The 25,309-nt window shown below is 44.0% G+C and overlaps 1 protein-coding gene across 1 annotated transcript in view; it reads right to left on the minus strand.

Moving 5' to 3' along the window:
• CNGA2 (cyclic nucleotide gated channel subunit alpha 2) overlaps nucleotides 1-25,309 on the minus strand; it is a 151,836-nt gene that overhangs the window by 93,338 nt on the left and 33,189 nt on the right. The window contains exon 2 of the mRNA XM_044269008.1: nucleotides 12,693-12,803. Within this exon, the coding sequence (XP_044124943.1) occupies nucleotides 12,693-12,803 (111 nt within the window). The remainder of the gene's footprint in view (nucleotides 1-12,692; nucleotides 12,804-25,309) is intronic.

The following is a 25,309-nucleotide window of genomic DNA, read 5'->3' on the forward strand; positions in this document are numbered from 1 at the left end:
CCAAGTTCAGCACATGCGCCAGGCAAGGGATGTGCGTCAAACCGGCTAGTCCCAGAGCTGCTACGATATTTCGCCCATTATCGTACACCACCAGGCCGGGCTCGAGGCTGACTGGCACAAACTCATCGGTCTGTTGTTCAAGGCCCGTCCACAGCTCCTGCGTGGTGTGGGGTTTGTCCCCCAAACAGATACGTTTTAAAACAGCCTCCTGTCATTTGCTCCTGGCTGTGCTGAAGTTGGTGGTGAAGGTGTTACGCTGACCGGATGAGGAGCCGGTAGAGGATGAGGAAGCAGAGTATGAGGAGAAAGCAACAGGAGGCAAACTGAAGTGCCCTGCAATCCTCGGTGGTGGAAGGACATGCGCAAAACTGCTATCCGTCTCAGGCCCAGCCGCCACTGCATTTACCCAGTGTGCTGTTATGGAGATATAACCTTCCTGACCATGCTTACTGGTCCATGTTAGTGATTAGCGCCAAGGATCATATTCGAATTCGTGATATTTTGGAGAATATTCGCCGTTATATTCTACGTTCTAGGTCATGATCGCGTAATATGCAAATTTTTGTAATGCAAATTTTTGTCGCAAATTTTTCAATTGCCGAGCAAAAACATGATTCCTCTCTGCTTCTTGCTTGTGGGCCAATGAGTCATATCACTATATAGAATATATTTATTTTTTCAAATATTCGTAATATTCTAAAACAAAAATATATAGCAATATAATGAATATAAAAAATAAAAATAAATGAATATAGAGCAATTTAGCTAATATAGTGCTATAATCTTTTTTCAATAGGAGAAATTTTTCCCAATCTGAACTTCAGATGAGAAAAAATTACAACTTTTAGACAAAGATTATAGCTCTATATTAGCTAAATTGTTCTATATTCGTTTTTTTCGAATATTCGCTATATTGCTATATATTCTTGTTTTAGAATATTCATAATTTTTCCCATTTAAAGTCATGATTCCTCCCTGCTTCTTGCTTGTGGGACAATGAGTCATTGGCCCACAAGGAAGAAGCAGTGAGGAATCATGTTTTTACTCGGCAATTGAAAAATTCACGATAAAAATTTGCATTCCGAAAATTCTCAATAAAAAAATCTTGAATATTCGAAATTACGAATATATATCACTATATTCTAAATATTCTCGAATTTTCAAAGTACCTATATTCACGATAAAAATTCACAATTCGAATATTCGTGATCAACACTAGTCCACGTATCCGTAGTGAGGTGCACCTTGCCACAGATGGCGTTGCGTAGTTCACACCTGACTTTGTCCCCCACTTGGTTGTGCAGGGAAGGGGTAGCTCGGCTAGAAAAGTAGTGGTGGCTGGGCACAACGTACTGCGGGACAGCCACCGCCATAAGGCCTTTAAAACTATCCATCTCCACCAGACAGAATGACAGCATTTCAAAGGCCATTCATTTTGAAATGCTGGCATTCAGAGCTAGTGATCGTGGGTGGGTAGGGGGGTACTTCCTCCTCCTCTCCAGCGTTTGGGAGATGGAGAGCTGACTCAGGTGATGGTATTGCTGGAAGATCCTCTGTTTGTGGGGTGGCAGGTGGCACTGTCACTCCAGAGGTGGATGAAGAGGCCGAGACTGCAGCAGAAGAGGAAGCAGGAGGAGCCAGAGACCTTTCTTGGTTTTTGAGGTTTCTACTCCATTGCAGCTCGTGCTTTGCTCTTAAATGCCTGGTCATGCAGGTTGTGCTCAGGTTGAGAACATTTATGCCTCGCTTCAGGCTCTGATTGCACAACGTGCAAACCACCCGTGTCTTGCCGTTAGCACATTGTCTGAAGAGCTGCCACGCCAGGGAACTCCTTGGAGCTGGCTTTGGTGTGCTCTGTCCCTTGCTGCGGTGGGCAGTAGAAGGTGTACTGTCTAGAGGATGGCCGCTCCGCTTTTGCACCCTGCTCCCTCTTCTGCTGTACTGGTGGCTCTGTGCGACCACCACCTCTTCCTCCGAACTACATCGGTCACTCGCATGACCTTGATTCCTTGTTGGGTCAAGGACCTCATCGTCCTCCACATCATCTTCCACCCAGTCTTTACCCCTGCCTACCTTTTCGGTCTACACACTTTCGAAAGCCCCAGCAGTTGGCACCTGTGTTTCGTCATCATCCGAGACGTGCTGCGATGGTCCTCCCATGTACTCATCTTGAAAGATAAGTGGTTGGGCATCGGTGCATTCAATCTCTTCCACTTCTGGGGCAGGGCTAGATGGATAGCCCTGGGAACCCTGCTAACAGAGTCATCAAAAAGCAGAAGAGACTGCTGCATGAATTGGGGCTCAGACTGCTTGGCTGATTTGCAAGTGGGTGAGGTGAAAGACTGATGGACATCGGCTGCAGGTGCCAACTGTGGTCTTTCAGCAGGAGACTGGGTGGGAGACAATGTGAAGGAACTGGATCCACTGTCAGCAACCCAATCTACTATCACCTGTACTTGTTCAGGCCTCACCATTCATAGAGCCGCATTAGGCCCGACCAAATACCGCTGCAGGTTCTGTCGCCTACTCGCACCTGAGGAAGGGTTTTCACTTGTGCGTGTAGCTGGCACAGACCAACCACGTCCTCTCCCTGAAACAGGAGCTCCACCAGCAGCACCATGACCTGGGCCACGTCCCTTATTTGATGCTCTCCTCATATTTCTCGAATTTAGGATCTTGCCCTAAATGGGTGTTTAATTAATATTAGAATAGAATGACAGTATGTACAGGGTGTATCTCACATGCCCTGAACCAGACTAGGCTTCAATTAAATTTGTTTGCCCAAAATGCCTGTATTTCAAATACCTGAATCAAACCCCAGTATTTAAAGGGTGTATTTCACACGACCTGAACCAGACTAGGCCTCAATTAAATGTGTTGCCCAAAATGGCTGTATTTCAAATACCTGAATCAAACCGCTATATTTAAAGGGTGTATTTCACATGGCCTGAACCAGACTAGGCCTCAATTAAATGTGTTTGCCCAAAATGGCTGTATTTTAAATAACTGAATCAAACCCCTGCATTTAAAGGGTCTATCTCACACGACCTGAACCAGACAAGGCCTCAATTAAATGTGTTTGCCCAAAATGGCTGTATTTCAAATACCTGAATCAAACTCCTGTATTTAAAAAGTGTATCTCACACGGCCTGAACCAGACTAGGCCTCCATTAACGATTTGTGCACCAAATGGTGTTATTTCAAATATCTGAATAGAACCACACTATGTAAAGGGTGTATCTCATAATGACATATGCAGCAAAGGCTGCCAAATAAACTTTTTTTTGCCCAAACGGGTGCTTGTTTAATAGCTAAATATGGCAGCAGTATATAACCCTGGAATTTCAAACGTCAAGATGCTGCAAGGCCTGAAATATTGTGTATTTTGCCCCAAAAAGGGTGTTTTATTAATAGAATATAAGCCCTGCATATACAGGGTGTATCTCACACGGCCTGACCCACACTAGGCCTCAATTAAACATTTGTGCACCAAATGGCGTTATTTCAAATATCTGAATAGAACCAAACTATGTAAAGGCTGTATCTCACAATGACATATGCAGCAAAGGCTGCCAAATAAACTTTATTTTGCCCAAACGGGTGTTTGTTTAATAACTGAATATGGCAGCAGTATATAACTCTGAAATTTCAAACGTCTTGATGCTGAAAGGCCTGAAAAATTGTTTATTTTGCCACAAAAAGGGTGTTTTATTAATAGAAGAATATAAACCCTGCATATACAGGGTGTATCTCACACGGCCTGACCCACACTAGGCCTCAATTAAATTAGTTTGCCCAAAATAACTGTATTTTAGATACCTGAATAGAAGCCCTGTATTTAAAGGGTGTATCTCACACGCCCTGAACCAGACTAGGCCTCAATTAAAAGATTTGTGCACCAAATGGCGGTATTTCAAATATCTGAATATAACCCAAATATATAAAGGGTGTATCTCACAATCACATATGCAGCAAAGGCTGCCAAATTTTTTTTTTTTTGCCCAAACGGGTGTTAGTTTAATAACTGAATATGGCAGCAGTATATAACCCTGGAATGTCAAATGTCAAGATGCTGCAAGGCCGGAAAAATTTTGTATTTTGCACAAAAAAAGGTGTTTTATTAATGAAAGAATCAAACCCCTGTATTTAAAGGGTGTATCTCACACGCCTGAGAACCAGACTAGGCTTTCTTTTAAGTTTGTTTGCCCAAAATGGCTGTATTTCAAATACCTGAATAGAACCCCGGTATATACAGGGTGTATCTCACACGCCCTGATCTACACTAGGCCACAATTAAATTTGTTTGCCCAAAATGGCTGTTTTTCAAATACCTGAATAGAAGCCCTGTATTTAAAGGGTGTATTTCACACGCCCTGATCCACACTAGGACGCTATTAAAGAATTGTGCCCAAAATGGCTTTATTTCAAATAACTGAATAGAAAGACAGTATGTAAAGACGGTATCTCACAATGACATCTGCAGCAAAGGCTGCCAACTGAATTTTTTTTGTTTAATAACTGAATTTGACAGCAGTATATAACCCTGGAATTTCACACATGCTGATGCTGCAAGGCCAGAAAATAGTGGAATCTGTCAAAAAAGTGTGTTTTTAAAAATCCAGAAAGTTATGGCTGTATTTCTAGCTTAAATTGCACACTGACTAATACAGATGTTGTATATTGCCAAAACAGTGGGTTTTTTTGTAACAGAATATGAAGGCTGTATATATTAAACTTGAATTTAACACTTGCAGATCTGGCAAATAGTGGTTTTAGGCAAAAAAAAGTGTGTTTTTAAAAACCCAGAGAATGATGGCTGTATTTCTAGCTTAAATTGCACACTGACTAATCCAGATGTTGTATATTGCCAAAAAAGTGTTCTTTTTGGTAACAGAATATGAAATCTTTATATAATAAACTTGAATTTAACACTTGCAGATCTGGCAAATAGTGTTTATTGGCAAAAAAATAGTGTTTTTTTAAAAACTCAGAAAATGATGGATGTATTTCTAGCTTAAATTGCACAATGACTAATCCAGATGTATATTCCCCAAAAAGTGTTTTTTTTTTGGGTAACAGAATATGAAAACTTTATATAATAAACTTGAATTTAACACTTGCAGATCTGGCAAATAGTGTTTTTTGGCAAAAAAGTGTTTTTAAAAACCCAGAAAATGATGGCTGTATTTCTAGCTTAAATTGCACACTGACTAATCCAGATGTTGTATATTGCCAAAAAAGTGTTTGCTTTTTTTGGTAACAGAATATGAAAACTTTATATAATAAACTTGACAGATCTGGCAAATAGTGTTTATTGGCAAAAAAAGTGTTTTGTTAAAAACCCAGAAAATGATGACTGTATTTCTAGCTTAAATTGCACACTGACTAATCCAGATGTTGTATATTGCCAAAAATGTGTTTTTTTGGTAACAGAATATGAAAGCTGTATATAATAAACTTGAATTTAACACTTGCAGATCTGGAAAATAGTGGTTTTAGGCAAAAAAGTGAAATTTTAAAAACCCAGAGAATGATGACTGTATTTCTAGCTGAAATTGCACACTGACTAATCCAGATGTTGTATATTGCCAAAAATGTTTTTTTTTTTGGTAACAGAATATGAAAGCTGTATATATGAAACTTTAATTTAACACTTGCAGATCTGGAAAATAGTGTTTTTTGGCAAAAAAGTGTGTTTTTAAAAACCCCAAAAATGATGGCCGTCTTTCTAGCTCAAATTGCACACTGACTAATCCAGATGTTGTATATTGCCAAAAAAGTGTTTTTTGGTAACAGAATATTAAAGCTGTATATATTAAACTTGAATTTAACACTTGAAGATCTGGAAAATAGTGGTTTTAGGCAAAAAATATGTGTGTTTTTAAAAACCCAGAAAATGATGACTGTATTTCAAGCTTAAATTGCACACTGACTAATCCAGATGTTGTATATTGCCCAAAAAGTTTATTTTTTTGGTAACAGAATATGAAAGCTGTATATAATAAACTTGAATTTAACACTTGTAGATCTGGAAAATAGTGGTTTAAGGCAAAAAAGTGTGTTTTTGAAAACCCAGAGAATGATGACTGTATTTCTAGCTTAAATTGCACACTGACTAATCCAGATGTATATTAGCAAAAAAGTGTTTAATTTTTTTGTATCAGAATATGAAAGCTGTATATATGAAACTTGAATTTACACTTGCAGATCTGGAAAATAGTGTTTTTTGGCAAAAAAGTGTGTTTTTAAAAACCCAGAAAATGATGGCTGTATTTCTAGCTTAAATTGCACAATGACTAATCCAGATGTTGTATATTAGCAAAAAAGTGTTTTTTGGGTAACAGAATATGAAAGATGTATATATTAAACTTGAATTTAACACTTGCAGATCAGGAAAATAGTGGTTTCTGGCAAAAAAAGTGTGTTTTTAAAAACCCAGAAAATGATGGCTCTATTTCTATTTTCTGTATATTGCCAAAAAAGTGTTTGTTTTTTTTGTAACAGAATGTGAAAGCTGTATATATGAAACTTGAATTTAACACGTGCAGATCAGGAAAATAGTGTTTTTTGGCAAAAAAGTGTGTTTTTGAAACACAGAAAATGATGGCTGTATTTCTAGCTTAAATTGCACACTGACTAATCCAGATGTATATTGCCCAAAAAGTTAATTTTTTTGGTAACAGAATATGCAAGCTGTATATAATAAACTTGAATTTAACACTTGCAGATCTGGAAAATAGTTGTTTTTGGCAAAAAAAAATGTGTTTTTAAAGACCCAGAAAATTATGGCTGTATTTCTAGCTGAAATTGCACACTGACTAATCCAGATGTTGTACATTATAATAAATGTCTTTTTTGGTAACAAAATATGAAAGCTGTATATATTAAACTTGAATTTAACACTTGCAGATCTGGAAAATAGTGTTTTTTGGCAAAAAAGCGTGTTTTTAATCGCCTCCGGACCGCCTAACGCAGATGTGCGGTCCGGAGGCGGCATCGCTGCGCAGACTGACGCATATACGCGTCATCTCGCGAGACGCGAGATGACGCGCTTTGCCGGCCCGCGCATGCGCAGTTCGGGCCAGCATTTCGTCGAGGAGTATTTAGTCATCAGCTTGCCAGCCAATGATCGCGGCTGGCAAGCTGATGATTTTTAAAAAATCCAATCAGAGTGCCAGATAGCAGATCATATTAGTAAATATGATCTGTTATATGGCTGCCTGCTCCTCTGCTGGTTCTTTTTGTCGGTTGGATCCAGCAGAGGAGCAGGCTACACAGTGAGTACACCAACACTACACACTTAGCCCCAGATCACCCCCCTGAACCCCAATTAACCCTTTGATCACCCCTTTGATCGCCCCTGTCAATCACTAGTGAAAGGAAAAAAGTGATCAGTGCAAACTGTCACTTTTTTTTTCACTGGTATTGACCGTTAGGTTTTAGGTATAGTTTAGGCCCCTTGGTTAGATAGTTTAGGGATCAGTTAGCGCCCAGCCCACCGCACCGCAGTCCGTTATTCGCTGATTAGCGTATCGCTAATCAGCATTTGTACTTTTATAGTATCTGGAAGTGATCAAAACTGATCACGGTCAGATCTATAATTGTATTAGTGTCACTTTAGTTCTCCCTCCACCCAAAACGCAGTGTTTGCCCGATCAGGCCTGATCGGTCGCCCACACGTGCGTTCGCCCACACCCGCCCCACCGCAGTGACAAAAATTTTTTTTTTTTGATCACTGCACATTCACTTTACACGCACTGCGGTGATAAAAAAAATCTGTTTTGATATTTTTTATCAACCGCAGCGGCCTCCGGTACTTCGCTAGCCTCCCCTTTGTAAGACAGGCTTGCTTTTTTTTCTTGGGTAGTCTCAGGGAATACCCCTAAATTTAGTTGCCCACATGTCAAACAGGGGGTAATCTTCTGAAGAGGCCTACAGGCTTCTGACCCAGTCGGATGAGGAATGGGAACCCTCATCTGATGAATCTAGCGGGTCAGAATACGAACCTGTAGAAAGCAGTGGCTCTCTGACCCAAAGTTCGGACGAGGAGGCTGAGGTCCCTGATAGCACCAGGCGTACCCGGCCCCATGTCGCTAGACCGCAGGTTGCGCAGGATCCGCTTCAAGAGCAGCATAGTAGGGCTGCTGCTGTCGGATTATGTGGTGAGGCATACACCAGCAGCGCAGCCCTCCCTGGACCTAGTACCAGCACTGCCGTACAACCTGGTGAAGTGGCGAGCACCAGAAGGGCAGTTGAAGCTGGTACGGTGGCACGAGCAGTAGTGACCCCGTCGCAGCCACCGCAAAGACGTGCCCGTAGAGCCCCTAGAATCCCTAAGGTGCTGGCAAACCCTGATTGGCAGTCCCCAACTTCAGCCGCACCTCTAGTTTTCCCTTTCACTGCCCAGTCTGGAGTTCGGGTTGAGACAGCTCAGATCGGTTCGGCCCTGGGATTTTTTGAGCTGTTCTTGACTGCGGAGCTCTTAGACATAGTTGTGGCCGAAACAAACAGGTATGCCACACAATTTATAACCGCCAACCACCCGGGAAGCTATTATGCCCAGCCTTTCCCGTGGAAACCAGTCCAAGTTTCCGAAATTAAAACTTTTCTGGGCCTCCTCCTCAACATGGGTCTAACTAAAAAGCATGAATTGCGGTCATATTGGTCCACGAACCCAATTCATCACATGCCCATGTTGTCTGCTGCTATGTCCAGGGCACGTTTTGAGGCCATCCTGCGTTTCCTGCACTTTAGCGACAACACCGCCTCCCGTCCCAGAGGCCACCCTGGTTTTGACCGTCTCCACAAAATTCGGCCCCTCATAGACCATTTCAACCTGAAATTTGCAGATTTGTAAACCCCAGAGCAAAACATCTGCGTAGACGAGTCCCTTATACATTTTACCGGGCGCCTTGGCTTCAAACAATACATCCCAAGCAAGTGCGCCCGGTATGGGGTAAAATTGTATAAGCTCTGTGAAAGGGCCACAGGCTATACCCACAAATTTCGGATCTATGAGGGAAAAGATCAGACCCTGGAGCCGGTCGGTTGCCCTGACTACCTGGGGAGCAGTGGGAAGACAGTTTGGGACTTGGTGTCACCCTTATTCGGCAAGGGGTACCATCTTTATGTGGACAATTTTCACACAAGTGTGGCCCTCTTTAGGCATTTGTTTCTAGAACGGATTGGCGCCTGTGGCACCGCGCGAACTAGTCGCGCGGGCTTCCCCCAACGGCTCGTTAGCACCCGTCTTGCAAGGGGACAGAGGGCCGCACTGTGTAACGAAGAACTGCTCGCGGTAAAATGGAGAGACAAGCGTGACGTTTACATGCTCTCCTCCATTCACGCAGACACGACAATACAAATTGAGCGAGCAACCCATGTCATTGAAAAGCCCCTCTCAGTCCACGACTATAACCTTCACATGGGAGGGGTGGACTTTAATGACCAGATGTTGTCTCCGTATTTAGTTTCCCGCAGAACCAGACACTGGTATAAGAAGGTGTCTGTATATTTAATTCAATTGGCTCTGTATAATAGTTTTGTTCTCTACAGTAAGGCTGGGAGAACTGGATCCTTCCTCAAATTTCAGGAAGAGATCATCGAGAACCTCCTGTACCCAGGAGGTTCCGTGGCCCCATCCACCAGTGTAGTTAGCCGTCTACACGAGCGACATTTCCCCAATGTCGTTGCTGGTACCTCAACCCAACCGTCACCCCGAAAAAAATGTTGTGTCTGTAGCAGGAGTGGAATAAGGCGTGACACCCGCTATTTCTGTCCTGACTGTCCTGACCACCCTGCCCTATGCTTTGGAGAGTGTTTCCGGAAGTACCACTCACAGGTACACTATTAGCATAGGGATCATCTCACAGGACAGGCACACAGGGCTATTAGGGCCCATTCACTCACACAGCTGCTGCAAACCTCTCCTTTCACCTGGGACAAAGTGCATAACGCACTTCGCCACATCTTTGGGCGATTTGCGCTTTGCACATTGACCCATGGGGAAGGAGAGGTTTGTTCTATAAAGGTAAAAAAAAAAAAAAAGCACCAGTAAGCAAAAAGGTTAATGTTTAGTTCAAAAAGTTAAAGTTTATATATTCTGTTCCAAAGTTAATAAAATTATTGCGTTGCGGCCTGTTTTTTTTTTTTTTTTTTACCTTCCAGGTGGACCAACCGATCGACTAGCTGCAGCACTGATGTGCATTCTGACAGAAGCATTGCGCTACTGTCAGATTACACGCAAGTCGGTGTATGCGGCGCTGCAAGACGAGATTTCTACTCTGCAGTAACAGATACGTTTGCCGAGGCATACGAGCTGAGGAGGAGGCGGCATTCCTATGCTTTGGCAAACACTTTGTATGTAAAAAAATAATAATAATAAATCCCGGCAATGATTTATTCATCCACATCGATTGATGTGAATGGAGAAATCTGGTTTGCCAGGGCATACGAGCTAAGTGGGTATGGATGTTGGGCGGAGCTCCTATGTCCTAGCAGACGCCTTTCCCCTCCTTTTTTTTTTTTGGCAGAGATTTTTTCATCCACATTGATCGATGCGAATGAAGAAATCTGTGCCGTTCATTTTTTTCTTTCAGCCCAGAGGCTGAACGGAAAAAAAAATCTCATTACCTGTATGCTCAATATAAGGAGAATAGAAGAAACTCCTAATGCTGGCCATACATGTAATGATTGCGGAGACCCTCAAATGCCAGGGCAGTACAAACACCCCACAACTGACCCCATTTTGGAAAGAAGACACCCCAAGGTATTTGCTGAGGGGTATATTGAGTCCATGAAAGATTTAAATTTTTGTCCTAAGTTAGCGGAAAGTGAGACTTTGTGAGAAAAAACAACAACAAAAAAATTTCCGCTAACTTATGCCAAAAAAAAAAAAATTCTATGAACTTGCCAGGCCCCTCATTGAATACCTTGGGGTGTCTTATTTCCAAAGTGGGGTCACATGTGGGGTATTTATACTGCCCTGGCTTTTTAGGGGCCCTAAAGCGTGAGAAGAAGTCTGGGATCCAAATGTCTAAAAATGCCCTCCTAAAAAGAATTTGGGCACCTTTGCGTTTTGAGCAAAGATTCTCTCCTATTCTCTCCCTGAAATCACCAGCAGCATCCTCTCCCTACACTAAGCACAGCAGAGTGACGTGCAGAGCTACGTGACTCCAGCTTATATAGAGGCTGGGTCACATGCTACACTGGCCAATCACAGCCATGCCATTAGTAGGTATGGTTGTGATGGCTTCTAAGGGCACACAGTTAAACGCTTGTTGTTTGCTGCTCTGCAGCCTTTCAAAAAGCGCCACGAAATCACCGAACACCGAACCCGAACTTTTACTAAAATGTTCGGGTTCGGGTCCGGGTTCCAAAAATCCTAAAGTTTGGTACGAACCCGAACTTTACAGTTCGGGTTCGCTCAACCCTAATACTGACACCCAATGTGTCTGAATTGTATTATGTGCATTTGTAACATGTAAAGTATATAATAATCTCTGCATAATACTTTGGTTGGTATGTTGAATATAATAAATATAATACTAAACTAGCATTGTATACCGACACGAAGTGTATCTAAATCATAGTATATGGCATATAGAATTGTAGTGAACAATGGCACAGGTCAAAATATATGGTAAGTAATCTTACAGCAGCCACCTGCTGTCTGAATGTTGTATTGCAATTTATCCAATTTAGATATAACGTCATTTTGTGACACACACCTCAGGACGTATTGAAATAAGTGATCAGTTAAGTGTGGACACATCTGTATGCACCTCCCATATGGGTCAAACATAAATTTTACATAAATTTTACCTTTTATTCAATGAATTATGAAGTTACCAGATTTAGCTTGTGTATACGTATGTATGCAGTGGTATACATAAAGAAGTAAGGGCCCCATAGCAAGGATCAAACCAGGCCCCCCACACAGGACAGAAGAGTTTCTGACTAAACCCCTTTCAATTACCCTTGGGCCATTTTTCCACTGCTTCATTTGCCAAAAGTTGTTCCTTTAGTACCCTCTAAGTCCTGACCAAGTTTTCACCTCCAGTAGAAGATGGGATGATCCCAACTAAGGGTACTTTCACACTTGTGGCAGAACGAATCCGGCAGGCTGTTCACCCTGTCGGATCCATCCTTCCGCTGTTTCGCCGTGCCGCGGGACCGCCGACTATAATGGGGACGGGGTGGCGCTCCGGCGCAGTACAGCAGTTCGCGGTCAGAGGCCACCGGACTAAAAAGTCGCACATGCAGGACTTTTAGTCCGGCGGCCTTTCGCCGTGCACTGCCGTACTGCGCCGGAGCACCGCCCCCATCCCCATTATAATCTAATGGGGACCGAGTGGCGGTCCGGCAGCACGGCGAAACATTGGAAGGACAGATCTGACTTGGTGAACAGCCTGCCGGATCCGTCCTGCCGCAAGTGTGAAAGTACCCTAAGACTATGATTTAGTTGACTGTTTGAGACACCAATTGGTCTTGCAATGTTCTTTCACTTTGTTATTATATCACACTTACACGTTGTCCTTACACTTTGTTATTTATCATTCTTTGAAGGACAAATCTAGATATAGACAGAAAATATTTAATTCCTGTCATTCTGGTCATTTGAGACCATACTGACCCACTGACCGTTATAGTAACAGCTAAGGCACTGTTGATGTATTGTTTAACCTACTTACCTGGACAATGCACCTCTCCCTCTAAAAGATGCTCGTGACACAACATCACCATTATCTTGGGAAATAACTCTTTGCAGCTCAGAGGAGGTATCATCACACACAGACAAAGCTCTATTGGGCATAAAATATAAAAATAATTATCCAGCCATGATCCCCTTAAGTATTGCATAATGTGGTATTGTTTCAGTGATTACATGCATAAAATTTAGATCAACCTAACAGTGTAAGAAAATGGTACTAGGAAGAGTGAACAAATGCAATTTAAAAGCAGCTGTTGCGTCTGCTGAAAGAAGTTGCACAGGAATGTATATGAGAGAGTTTTAACATAGAAGTGTCAATTCTAATGGTAATAAGGACAAGTGCAATGGGCACCTCCCTCTAGGGCCCTCTATATTGCACCTCCCAGGTGTAGGAATGCCAAGTGGTATAGTGCGGCCTATCTGTGTCTTTGTGTGTGTAACGGTGCTCCTACCTGGACACGGCTGGACACCAGGCTTTGGCTCTGAAGAAATAAATAGGGGGAATAATTGAGGGATAAAAGAATAACTTGAGTCCAGACCTTCAGATTAAGTACAATGGCAGCTTTACTTGTGCTCAAAAGTACCCAAGGAAAGGTAAAATGCTGCATAAGAACATAAATAGACTGACATCGAGACAGCTACCACTAGGTTCCTGAACATATGAGTAGGGTGTCTATTCACAGTTTGCCTTCTCTGTATAACCAGTGAACCAAAAAAGATACTGCACTAAGAGCTCAAATACTCCACACAGGACTGGGCCAGAGTCATATATTGAGCATGGGGGTGTCATGTACTATGAGACACCCACAAATAGAAGGGTGGCTTCATCCTGTAATCCCCTAATAGCACCAAGGCCTTATAATGCCTTATACTTTGTCACCTTGATTACTGAACAGGTAGCTAAACATTTATGTCCTTAAGACGGCACACTAAGCCTTAAGACATATCAAACTAGGAGGAAGAGACGGTTCTCTCCCATATCTCCCATGGGGGTTAATCCCTCTAAACACACATTTTTTGCAGCGGGGTTACCCTTGACGTGGTGCCAATATTCAAAAAGAGTCCAAAAACAGACCCCGGAAATGATAGGCCGGTAAGTTTAACATCTGTTGTGGGTAAACTGTTTGAAGGTTTTCTAAGAGATGCTATCTTGGAGGATCTCAATGAAAACAAACAAATAACATCATATCAACATGGCTTCATGAGGGATCGGTCATGTCAGACTAATTTAATCAGTTTCTATGAGGAGGTAAGTTCTAGACTTGACAGTGGTGAATCAATAGATGTTGTATATCTGGACTTCTCCAAAACATTTGACACTGTACCACAAGGTTAGTACCGTATTTTTCGCCCTATAGGACGCACCGGCCCATAAGACGCACCTAGGTTTTTGGGGAGGAAAATAAGAAAAAAAAATTTTTTGACCAAAAGGTGTGCTGTGTGTTTGGTGGGTTTGGAACTAATTGTGGTCTGTGGATGGCACTATTACTGGGGATCTGTGGATGACTGACACTGTTATGGGGGAGATCTGTGGATGACGGACACTGTTATGGGGGAGATCTGTGGATGACGGACACTGTTATGGGGGAGATCTGTGGATGACGGACACTGTTATGGGGGAGATCTGTGGATGACGGACACTGTTATGGGGGGATCTGTGGATGACGGACACTGTTATGGGGGGGATCTGTGGATGACGGACACTGTTATGGGGGGATCTGTGGATGACGGACACTGTTATGGGGGGGATCTGTGGATGACGGACACTGTTATGGGGGGATCTGTGGATGACGGACACTGTTATGGGGGGATCTGTGGATGACGGACACTGTTATGGGGGGATCTGTGGATGACGGACACTGTTATGGGGGAGATCTGTCGTTGACGTCACTGTTATGGGGGGATCTGTGGATGACGGTCACTGTTATGGGGGGATCTGTGGCTTGCACTGTTACAGGGGGGATCTGTGGCTGGCACTGTTACAGGGGGGGGATCTGTGGCTGGCACTGTTACAGGGGGGGGGGGATCTGTGGCTGGCACTGTTACAGGGGGGATCTGTGGCTGGCACTGTTACAGGGGGGGCATCTGTGGCTGGCACTGTTACAGGGGGGGGGAATCTGTGGCTGGCACTGTTGTATATGTGCCATCCACAGACCCCCAGCCCATAACAGTGCCATCCACAGACCCCCCAGCCCATAACTGTGCCATCCACAGATCGCAGCCGCACCCCCCCCCCCCTGCCGCCGCCACCATACAAATATAAGATGTGATATTCAATTAATAATTATCAAACATGCCCCCTCACTGTCTCCTATTACTACCTTACATCCTAATCGCTGCTGTTTTCAGGCAGGACGGTCGGGCGGCCGGCGTGTCTCACTGACGTCACTTGCCTGCGCCGCCTGCTTCATTCATAAAGTAGACGGCGCAGGCACGTGACAAGAGTTACGCTGCCGCCCGCCCGCCTGGCCTGCATGAATTCAACAGCAGCGATTAGATGTAAGTTAGTAATAGGAGTGAGGGGGCATGTTTGATAATTATTAATTGAATATGACATTGTATATTAGTATACTGGAGCGGCAGGGCGGTGCTATACTACACTGACTGCACCGCCCCGCCGCTATTGCCAGCCCCCAGACCCTCCTCCCAGTCCCTCCCCGAGTCCCCGCTCACTGATACATCGCTGCCAGCGATGTAAAACTGCAAGTATTCGCCCCATAAGACGCAGGGGCATTTCTCCCCCATTTTGGGGGAAGAAAAAGTGCGTCTTATGGGGCGAAAAATACGGTATATAAAATGAGAATGCTCGGACTGGGAGAAAACATCTGTATGTGGGTAAGAAACTGAATCAGTGATAGAAAACACTCAGATTGGGTCACTGTCACTAGTGGAGTACCTCAGGGGTCAGTATTGGGTCCTATTCTCTTCTATATATTTATGAATGATCTTGTAGAAGGCTTGCACAGTAAAATATACATTTTTGCAGGTGACACTAAACTGTGTAAAGTAATTAACACTGAAGAGGACAATATACTGCTACAGATGGATCTGGATAGATTGGAGGCTTGGGCAGATAAGTGGCAGATGAGGTTTAACACTGACAAATGTAAGGTTATGCACATGGGAAGGAATAATGCAAATCACCAGGCAGTCGACTCCTCTGACCCTTTCACCTCAGGCTCGTCACTACCCCACACCATTTCACCCCAGTAAATGCCATTTTGTCGTCTTCTGGCTTTCTGGCACACACTGGTACAGGGGGCGTACTCTTGGAGGTTGAGTCTTCACTTCCTTCATTTGCACTGGGTAGCTGTCGCGTCCCACTCTTGGGCTGAGCATTTCCCTGTTTTCCCGCTTTTGAGGTACAAGAAGAACATATGCCATCACTGGCAAAGATGGCGGATTAACCCCTCGGTAGCTGGGCACGCACAATTCTGGCGCCTGTTGCTCTGCAGTAAACATAGTATAGTCATTCTTAGGTGGTTCTTTTACAATTCTTGTAGTATAAAGGCATGCAAGTAAATCCTGTTTGTGATGCCAAAATTGCAATGGGTGCCTCCCCCTAGGGCCCTTTATGTTGCGCGTCCCAGATGTAGGAATGCTGAGTGGTATAGTGCGGTCTGGACATGGCTGCACCCCAGGCTTTGGCTCCGAAGCAATAAGTAGCTGGAATACTTGAGGGATAAAAGAATAACTTGAGATGAAGTGCAATGGCAGCTTTACTTTGCATAAATGTTTTCCAGAACGGTTTACAGGCTTTGTCTTGATTCCAGGAGGCTTTAGTATGAAACTGGCAGGCAAACTCCACTCTGCTATATCTCTCAGAATCTGCTGTACTGACAGGCTGGCTGTATAACTCAGCTTCCTCTGTATGCTGCACTTCACTTTGTATTCTGACTCTAGGTTACGCCAGGGAACTTTTCTCCTGGCTCCTGAAGTTTTAGCCTCCATGGCCAGCAGAGCTTAAGGTGCTCTGGCTGGCGTGGGCATATCCAGCAGAGACATGCCCCTGAACACCTGTACCCTAGCAGGGGATAAGCTAGACTAGAACTAACTGTTCCCCACCCTATCCTGCAGAAAGTAGGACTCGACCACCTCTCTCAAGGGGAAGTTTAGAATGGAATGTAAGGTTCCATTCTAAGAACACATCTGCCGTGTTTGCTGCCACCTGCTGGTGAACCAGGCACATTACATGAACAGTTACATAACATTAGAAATGCACAGTGTGGAGGACCTAGAATAAATGCATAAGATGAAATTATGTTAGACCATTAAGGATAGTAGCATGGTATAGGAGTGGCAACACCACTCAGGGGTGTTACACAAGCCTTTTATTCATTTGGATTTCTAGCATGAACATAGCTTTACTCCCGTCCTGCCACAGGCAATTTTCGCTGTTCCTCCTGTATTCCCAAAGCCATACCATTTTATTTTCTAGCTCACATAGCCATACAGGCTTGATTTTTAGGGAGCAAGTTGTAACACAAAATTTATGTGTTCGAGTTGAAAAATAGCGCAACTGGCCACTGTTCTATGGTGTTCACAAAAGGTAAAATGCATCTTTATTATTGTTAGCATTATTCTGTCTGTCATTATGATTGCAGCAATATCAAATTTTTATAGTTATATATAGTTATATACAGTTTCTAAAAGCTCCATCCAGTTTATAGTGACAAATAACTCTAAGGGCCTCCCAGCACTGGGGGAGAGAGTGTGTGTTTATATGCATGTAGATGCAGATATATAGATCCAGTGTCCATCTGGGGTTGGATTGATTTGTGCTTGTTTTTGTTATTGGGTTTGTTCTTCTGCTGTTCTGACTACTGGTACCCGCCTGCACGTAAGGAGACTGACCGAGAGAGAGCGTTACCCTAGAATCTTACACTAATATTGGGGGTAGCCAGGGGGAGCACCCAAGAGCTTTTAATAAGTTAAAGGACTACAGGTTTCCAGCTCCATAGCAACAGGTTAGAGTCCCTGCTGGAGCTTATGTTGTTTATAGTAGTTAGGAGAGCTACTACAGGTTTCTGTCTCCATAGTGAAAGGTTAAAGACCCTGTTGTTTAGACAAAACTAATTTAGAGATGGCGAACATCCAAGGTAGAAAGGGACCGATAAGGATCTCAGCTGCAGAAATGGTAAATGAACACAACCTGAAATGGGAAGCTGGTCACACTTGTATATAATGACACCCAAGGTATATAAACATTGATTGAATTATGGGTAGTCTTAAAAGATAAGTCTTTAATTAGGTAATGTTAAAATGATAGGCTCAACAAATAAATGTGTAATAACACAGACCTCTCATGGAGGACAAAAAGAAGAACAGGTTATTCCCTGCCAACTACAGTGAACTGGTCAGGTTTGAAAAAATGTGGAGCCAGGAGGTGTGAACACTGGCCCACTCGGAGGAGTGAGTTGGAGAACAAACAGGTGATAGATATATGGAGAGGGAGACAGATGCTGGGTCTCAACCCTACATTAATCCCTGTGTTCAATCGTGTCTGCTCCTGCCGTCTGACCCTAGATGGCCCTCAGACCTAATGTTTGACTGCCCAGCTTCGTCGGAAGTAAAAAGGACCAGTCACTTCTAGGAGATCAGATATAATGAAGAGAAAAGAAAAAATGACGACAAAAGAATTTGTCCCTGTCCCTACGCGTTTCACTGGCTTGCGCCAGATCATCAGGGGACTCAGATATCACCAGGACCTCCGGTGAATGGTGACAGGCAGTATATGCCTATCTCAGCTATAAAAGTTATGCTGCGGCAGCAGAGGACACAATCCTATATGTGACAGGCAGTACTTAGCTTGCTCGGTGTTCAGCTCGGGTCCGGGGTCCGCACCTATCCTGCGTGTGGCAGTGGCAGCGGATGATTCACGCTGGCGTCCTTTTAAAGATGCGCGCGTCCTCTAGGTCCTCCCCCCCATACCATGTGACCGATCACGTGACTGTGACGTATCCGGTCGCGTCATACGTTGTCACGTGAACGAGGGCGGTATCGGGCCCTCCATGCTAATGCGGCCACATTACTCAGAGGTGATTGGCCGCATAGCAGGAGGGGGAAGTGTCTACAGGTAGAGTCTATTAGTGGCTATGCGGAGGCGAGCCTCTCCCACCCCCCACAATAAACCCTATTCCTGACGAGTCAGGCACAGGTGCGTCTCTCCCTATTGTTATGGGAGGCGCTACCGAAGGTATTTTAGGCAAGTTACATATGTGACAGTTTAGATGGCCATTCACAGGTAGTATAGAGAAGAATGACTCAAGAGCTTTAAACATTGAAAACGCAAATACAGTGTGGACATGAACAGATAAATGAGTATCTGTATGTGTAAAACAGCTCCTAAGCTGTAATGAAATGTCATAGTTAGTATTATCATAAATACATCAAAAATGACGCACCAGTAAAGAGATCAAAAAATGACGTCTGGGATACAGGATGAAATACATGGATATATGCGGAATGTATACATGTATACATACCAAATAACTCCCAAATAGAGGGATCTCCGGTGGCGTAGTCTTGTATATGAAATACATTGTGTGGAGGTGTGTCAGGAAATGGACCACACATACGGTATAGGTGTTTTAATCCTAAGTTATATACAAAGCTGTAGGTGTCCTAATCCAATATAGACACGTTGGGTATATGGAGGATAAGTCTGTAGAGAATGCAGGTGATGGTAAGAGCTAATGTGTGGATCTAGATTCCTCAATGAACGAGCTGAATGAAAGCTGCTCATTGAGGCCTGTAGGATAGACAGTTTTAAGCTCAAAGATCCACCATGTCTCTCGCTGTAATATCCTCCTGTCCCAATTGCCCCCTCTCTTCAATGGGGGGATGGATTCAATACCCATAAACGTAATGCCTTTAAAGCTACCATTGTGGCTAATTTCGACGTGTTTTGGCGAGGGGGGTATCCCTTTTGTTCCTGATGTCTCCGAGATGTTCCCCCACTCTCCTACGGAACTCCCTTGTGGTTTTACCCACGTACTCTAGTCCACAATGGCAAGTGGCCTTGTAGATGACTCCCTTAGATCTACAGTTCAAGAATTTCTTGATACTGTAGACCTTATTTGTAATGTTGCTTGTGAAAGTACATCTTTTTTTGATGAACGGACAAGCCACGCAGCCACTGCAGCGAAAGCAACCCACCGGCGGTTTTAACCAGCCTTCTGTTCGGTCGTCGGTCTCGCTGAAGTGGCTGCGTATAAGTCTGTCACGTAACGATCGACCCCTGCGGTAAGTGATGTTAACAGAGGGCGCAACCATATCCTTGACATCAGGATCCAGTAACAGGATGTTCCAATGTTTGGAAATTACCTCCCGTACCTCTTTGGCTGCCCCATCAAAAGTACCAATTAGGCGGATTTGTTTATCCCCTTTATCCGCCTTGTTAGGGTGCAGCAGCTCGGATCGATTTTTTGAACAAGCCATCTGATATGCTGCCCTAAGGGTAGAATCTGGATAACCCTTTGCCTTAAATCTTGTCCGTAGCTGCAGAAATGGTCAAATAGAGGGAGGGTAAAAAGGCAGTGAAGAACAGGAGCAAGCTAATAAAAGGTGTAAAACTCAATCCAGAGGACTGAAAAAATTATCTAGGGCAAACAAAGGGTGGCTGAGATATAACAAGCTCGCAGAACATGCAGACGTCTGGTTGCGAGTATCAAGGGACGTGCATAGAGGAGGTTGTAGAGAGACAAAGTGGCAAGTATTATTATGAATGTTATCATGATAATGGTAAACCCCTTCCCCAACAGAGAAAGGAAAAAGTAGGTCTGACACCCTATAATGGTTCTGGGGGGTGGACCTGCAGAGTCTGCAGGACCCAGAACCCAGATTGGAGAAAGAGTTGTTCTGCGTGTGGTAGTCCTCATCCACATAAATGGATTGTATTCTGTGTTGACCATGCCTGGACCACTGTACTCACAGACACCCATGTTTTCAGGGATGGCTGGGGACAGTGAGGACGATTCCTCTGTCCTCCGGTGTATTCACTCTGCAGGTGCCATACCCTAATATGGAAGGGATGAAGACATTGGATCAAACTGGTCCATCCTTCACCCCTTCGGTGAGACCCTGAACCCCAGTTGAGTGGGCAAAGGATAAGTTAGCCGGCTCAATACGTGACTGTGTCAGATATGTCCCAAGAGAAGGGAGAGACAATGGAAAAGTTCTTTGCCTGCCATGGACATGGGATATAAAGCAAAGAATGAGATGCATCAGAAGGTTTTAGGGACCGCTTTTGCAGACAGTCTCAAGTCCATAAGAGACGCCCTAATTAATGCCCATCCCGAATGGCGTTCTATGGACCCAGGGGAACCTGGTGAAAGTTACAAAGGGGATAGAACAATTTCAGGAGGAGATCTCACCCTCTGAAAGTATAAGTTGAGTAAACAGGTGCCTCTCCTTCTGGACTCATCCTCCCTATCAAAACACTCAGTGCCTTTTACAACTGTGGGAAGCCTGGTCACATGGCTAGGAACTGTCGGTCCCATTCCAAGGAGCAGGGCAGTCCTGCCCAAGAGCATCTCCTCAGGTCTCCTCAAACCAAAATTAGTATGCAGGCAATCCAGTATCGGCTGTACCCTTAAACACTTTAGCAGATTAAGGTAAGACTTAAATATCCCTCACTCTGGGTAATAAAGAAGTAGTTCTGTTTTTGATTGATACTGGAGCAGCCAAGACAGTTGTGAACAGCAAACAAGTTCCCCATGTCTTAATCTCCTGTCCTTGTTCAGGAGTTGATAGTAAAATAGTACACTCCACTTTAACTGAAGACATCCGTGTTAGATTTGCTTGTAACTAAGAAGTGCTTACTCAGTTGCTGGTCAGCGACACCGCCCCCTGGGTGCAGACTAGCTTGCAAAAGTATGTGTCAACATTTCATACCAGGAGGATGGCACTGAGAAACTAACATGTGCCTTCAATAATCAGGAACTTTGTTTGTTGGCCATTAGTGATAAAACACCCTGCTCCATGTTTGTGTTAGGACTCCCAGAAGATGAAAGGTAAGCCTTGCTTGCGGGACTGCCGGACCATTTCTGGGCTACAGGGACTATGGATATTGGCAAGCTCCCAGGCCCTCTGTGAAAGTGGAGGTGAAACCTGGTACCCCACTTCCAAGGAAGATACAGAATCCCTTCAGTATGGCACAGTCAGATGCCATATCTCAAATAGTCTGAGACTTTTTGAAAAGGGGGGTTATTAAGAAGATTGTACCCCCTTGCAACACTCCTTTGTACCCAATGAAAAGAAAAATGAGAAGGGCAAACCCACCTAGTACAGGATAGTATATGACCTACGCGCTGTCAATGAAGCGACAGTTTTTAACACCCGCATTATGCCTAAACCACACACCTTGTTGTCTCAGGTTCCCGCTACCTTTACACACTTCACTGAGACTGATTTGGCAAAGACTTTCCTTTCAGTACCACTACATCCAGACAGTTGGTATTTGTTTGCCTTCACACATGAGGGTAAACAGCATACCTGGGTGGTGCTGCCACAGGGTGCCCAGAACTCACACATTATGTATACTGCAACCATGTCACAAGTTTTGTCAGATTGGAACTTACCACATAAGGAGGTTCTGCTCCTGCAATATGTTGATGACTTATTGCTCTGCTGTCCCTCCAAGGACATCTGTTTACAGGCTTCCCTGTCATTCCTGTCCGTTTTGGCTGATCAAGAATGCAAGGTTTCAAAAATGAAACTTCAGTTTTGCTGAATTACTGTTACCTTTCTTGCAGACCTTGGATACACAATGCCTCAAGTTTGATGCAGCCTCTTTATAATTGTTTGTCTTGAAGTCCCTTCCACCTTACAGATGAGGTGGTAGATGCCTTTTATGCCCTAACACTGGTAGTTTTGTCCTCCCACATACTGGGTCTACCAGATTATACCAAACCATTCAGATTGTATTGTACAGAAGTAAATAGCCATGCCTCAGCTGTCTTCACCCTACAGTGTGGCCAACAACAACGTCCTGCGGCATATTATCCAGCTAGACTCGACCCTGTGACTAGAGGTTTGCAGATGATGTCACAGGAGACAGCGGGGTTCGACCATGTGGTGGATCGGCCATTAGATAATCCATATCCTGTGCTCTTTGTGGATAGATCGAGGTATGGTCAGGAAGGCAAGTACTACACAGGTTGGGCAGTGATGACTCCACATGAGACTCTAAAAGCAGAACCCTTACCACGTCTGAGCTAAAGGCTCTGGAGATGGCTTGCAGAGGGAAAAACAGCAAACATTTACATTTATTCCAGGTATGCCTTTTGGTTAGCCCATCACTATGGACCCATTAGGAAAGCGAGAGATTTCTTGACCTCTTCAGGTAAACCCATAAAAAATGGGGAATCAGTAAGGTCTCTGATGAAATCCCTCATATTGCCAACTTGATTGGTGGTGATAAAAATGAACGGCCATTGTAAAACAGACTAATCAGTTGCAAAGGGAAATGCCAGGGCAGATCAGGGGGCAAAGGCAGCTGCTCTATTGCCTAGGCAGACTTCTGCCCTAGTGGCCACAGCTCAGATCCCTGAAATAATTCCTCCTGTCTGCCTGGACGTTCTTAAGACCTTACAGAACCAGGTGGGGAAGGAGGAAAGGGAACAGTGGTTGTCAAAAGGAGGGAATGCAAATGAGGAAGGCCTAATGCAGTTCCAAGGGAAACTCTGACTTCATAGGTCCCTCTACACCATGATGGCACAGGTAACGCATGGAGTGACTGTTCTGTGTGATTTAGTACATAGTACATGGTATAGTTTATTAAATAAAGTCCCTTTTAGGAACCCTCGGGATATTATTAGTAATGACACATCTATGGTCTATTCAGACCCTAAATTCCCTGTAGGGGTCCCTAACTGAAAATAAAAATATTTCTTTATTAGTTATTATTTTAAAATAAATGAACCAAACAACTATAGAAAACTATTAAAATTATCAGTGTCTGATGGAGGGTACAATTGGAGTGTATGAATGTATTTGCCTTTGTCACATGTAGCCACTGTGGAGTGCAGTGCCTCCCATTCATTTGTATGGGGTATAACTGCACTTGCAAGCCTCTGCTAATACTTTGTTTGTGCATTCATACAATGTGATGGCAGATTGGGCGCTCCTATTAAGATCCTTTTATCGTTCGGCCTTTATATTCAGGCTGGACAACAGTGAAACAATGTTGCTAGGTTTGTGTGTACTTTTGAAGCTGCCACTAGTCTGCTCAATTCACTTGTCTCTAGGCTACACTCTACACTTTTGTGCTACTGACTGCTCTATTTCATCCATAGAAGTCACTGTTCACGCTAAACCGCTCATGTGGCATGCTCAATTCCACTCCTCAATGTCTGGTGCTGTCTCTGCAGCGTACTCTTTTTATACTAGTCCCTAACATTTCAGGCACTGTTTAAAATACAGGACGTCATACCACCCCTCCCGACATGTTTCGCCACGCTCGGTGGCTTCGTCAGGGGATGTGGGGTATGTGGACGCCGCGCGCATGTCTCAACCCTCTTAAATAACTTTCTAGGTCCCGCCCACCTATCCCAAGTTTCCCTTCAGCCAATTACTGTGGGCGCTCCGGTAAGGTCCTCAAGTCAAAGCACAGGATGTCTCTCTGACGCACATCCTGTGCACTATTCTCCTCCCCCGTAGTGACTCACTGCTGATGTCACATTTGTTTCGTCAGATGACTAATGGGGCGGTACCCACCAGGGCGGTACCCGGTAAGGTCCTCAAGTCAAAGCACATGATGTCTCTCTGATGCACATCCTTGAGGACCTTACTGGAGCGCCCACAGTGATTGGCTGAAGGGAAACTTGGGATAGGTGGGCGGGACCTAGAAAGTTATTTAGGAGGGTCGAGACATGCGCGCGGCGTCCACATACCCCACATCCCCTGACGAAGCCACCGAGCGTGGCGAAACATGTCGGGAGGGGTGGTATGACGTCCTGTATTTTAAACAGTGCCTGAAATGTTAGGGACTAGTATAAAAAGAGTACGCTGCAGAGACAGCACCAGACATTGAGGAGTGGAATTGAGCATGCCACATGAGCGGTTTAGCGTGAACAGTGACTTCTATGGATGAAATAGAGCAGTCAGTAGCACAAAAGTGTAGAGTGTAGCCTAGAGACAAGTGAATTGAGCAGACTAGTGGCAGCTTCAAAAGTACACACAAACCTAGCAACATTGTTTCACTGTTGTCCAGCCTGAATATAAAGGCCGAACGATAAAAGGATCTTAATAGGAGCGCCCAATCTGCCATCACATTGTATGAATGCACAAACAAAGTATTAGCAGAGGCTTGCAAGTGCAGTTATACCCCATACAAATGAATGGGAGGCACTGCACTCCACAGTGGCTACATGTGACAAAGGCAAATACATTCATACACTCCAATTGTACCCTCCATCAGACACTGATAATTTTAATAGTTTTCTATAGTTGTTTGGTTCATTTATTTTAAAATAATAACTAATAAAGAAATATTTTTTATTTTCAGTTAGGGACCCCTACAGGGAATTTAGGGTCTGAATAGACCATAGATGTGTTAGTACATGGTATGCACCAGGGTTCAGCACTGTAGCATCC

The sequence above is a fragment of the Bufo gargarizans genome, chromosome 9 (assembly GCF_014858855.1).
Source record: "Bufo gargarizans isolate SCDJY-AF-19 chromosome 9, ASM1485885v1, whole genome shotgun sequence".
Lineage (NCBI taxonomy): Eukaryota > Metazoa > Chordata > Amphibia > Anura > Bufonidae > Bufo > Bufo gargarizans.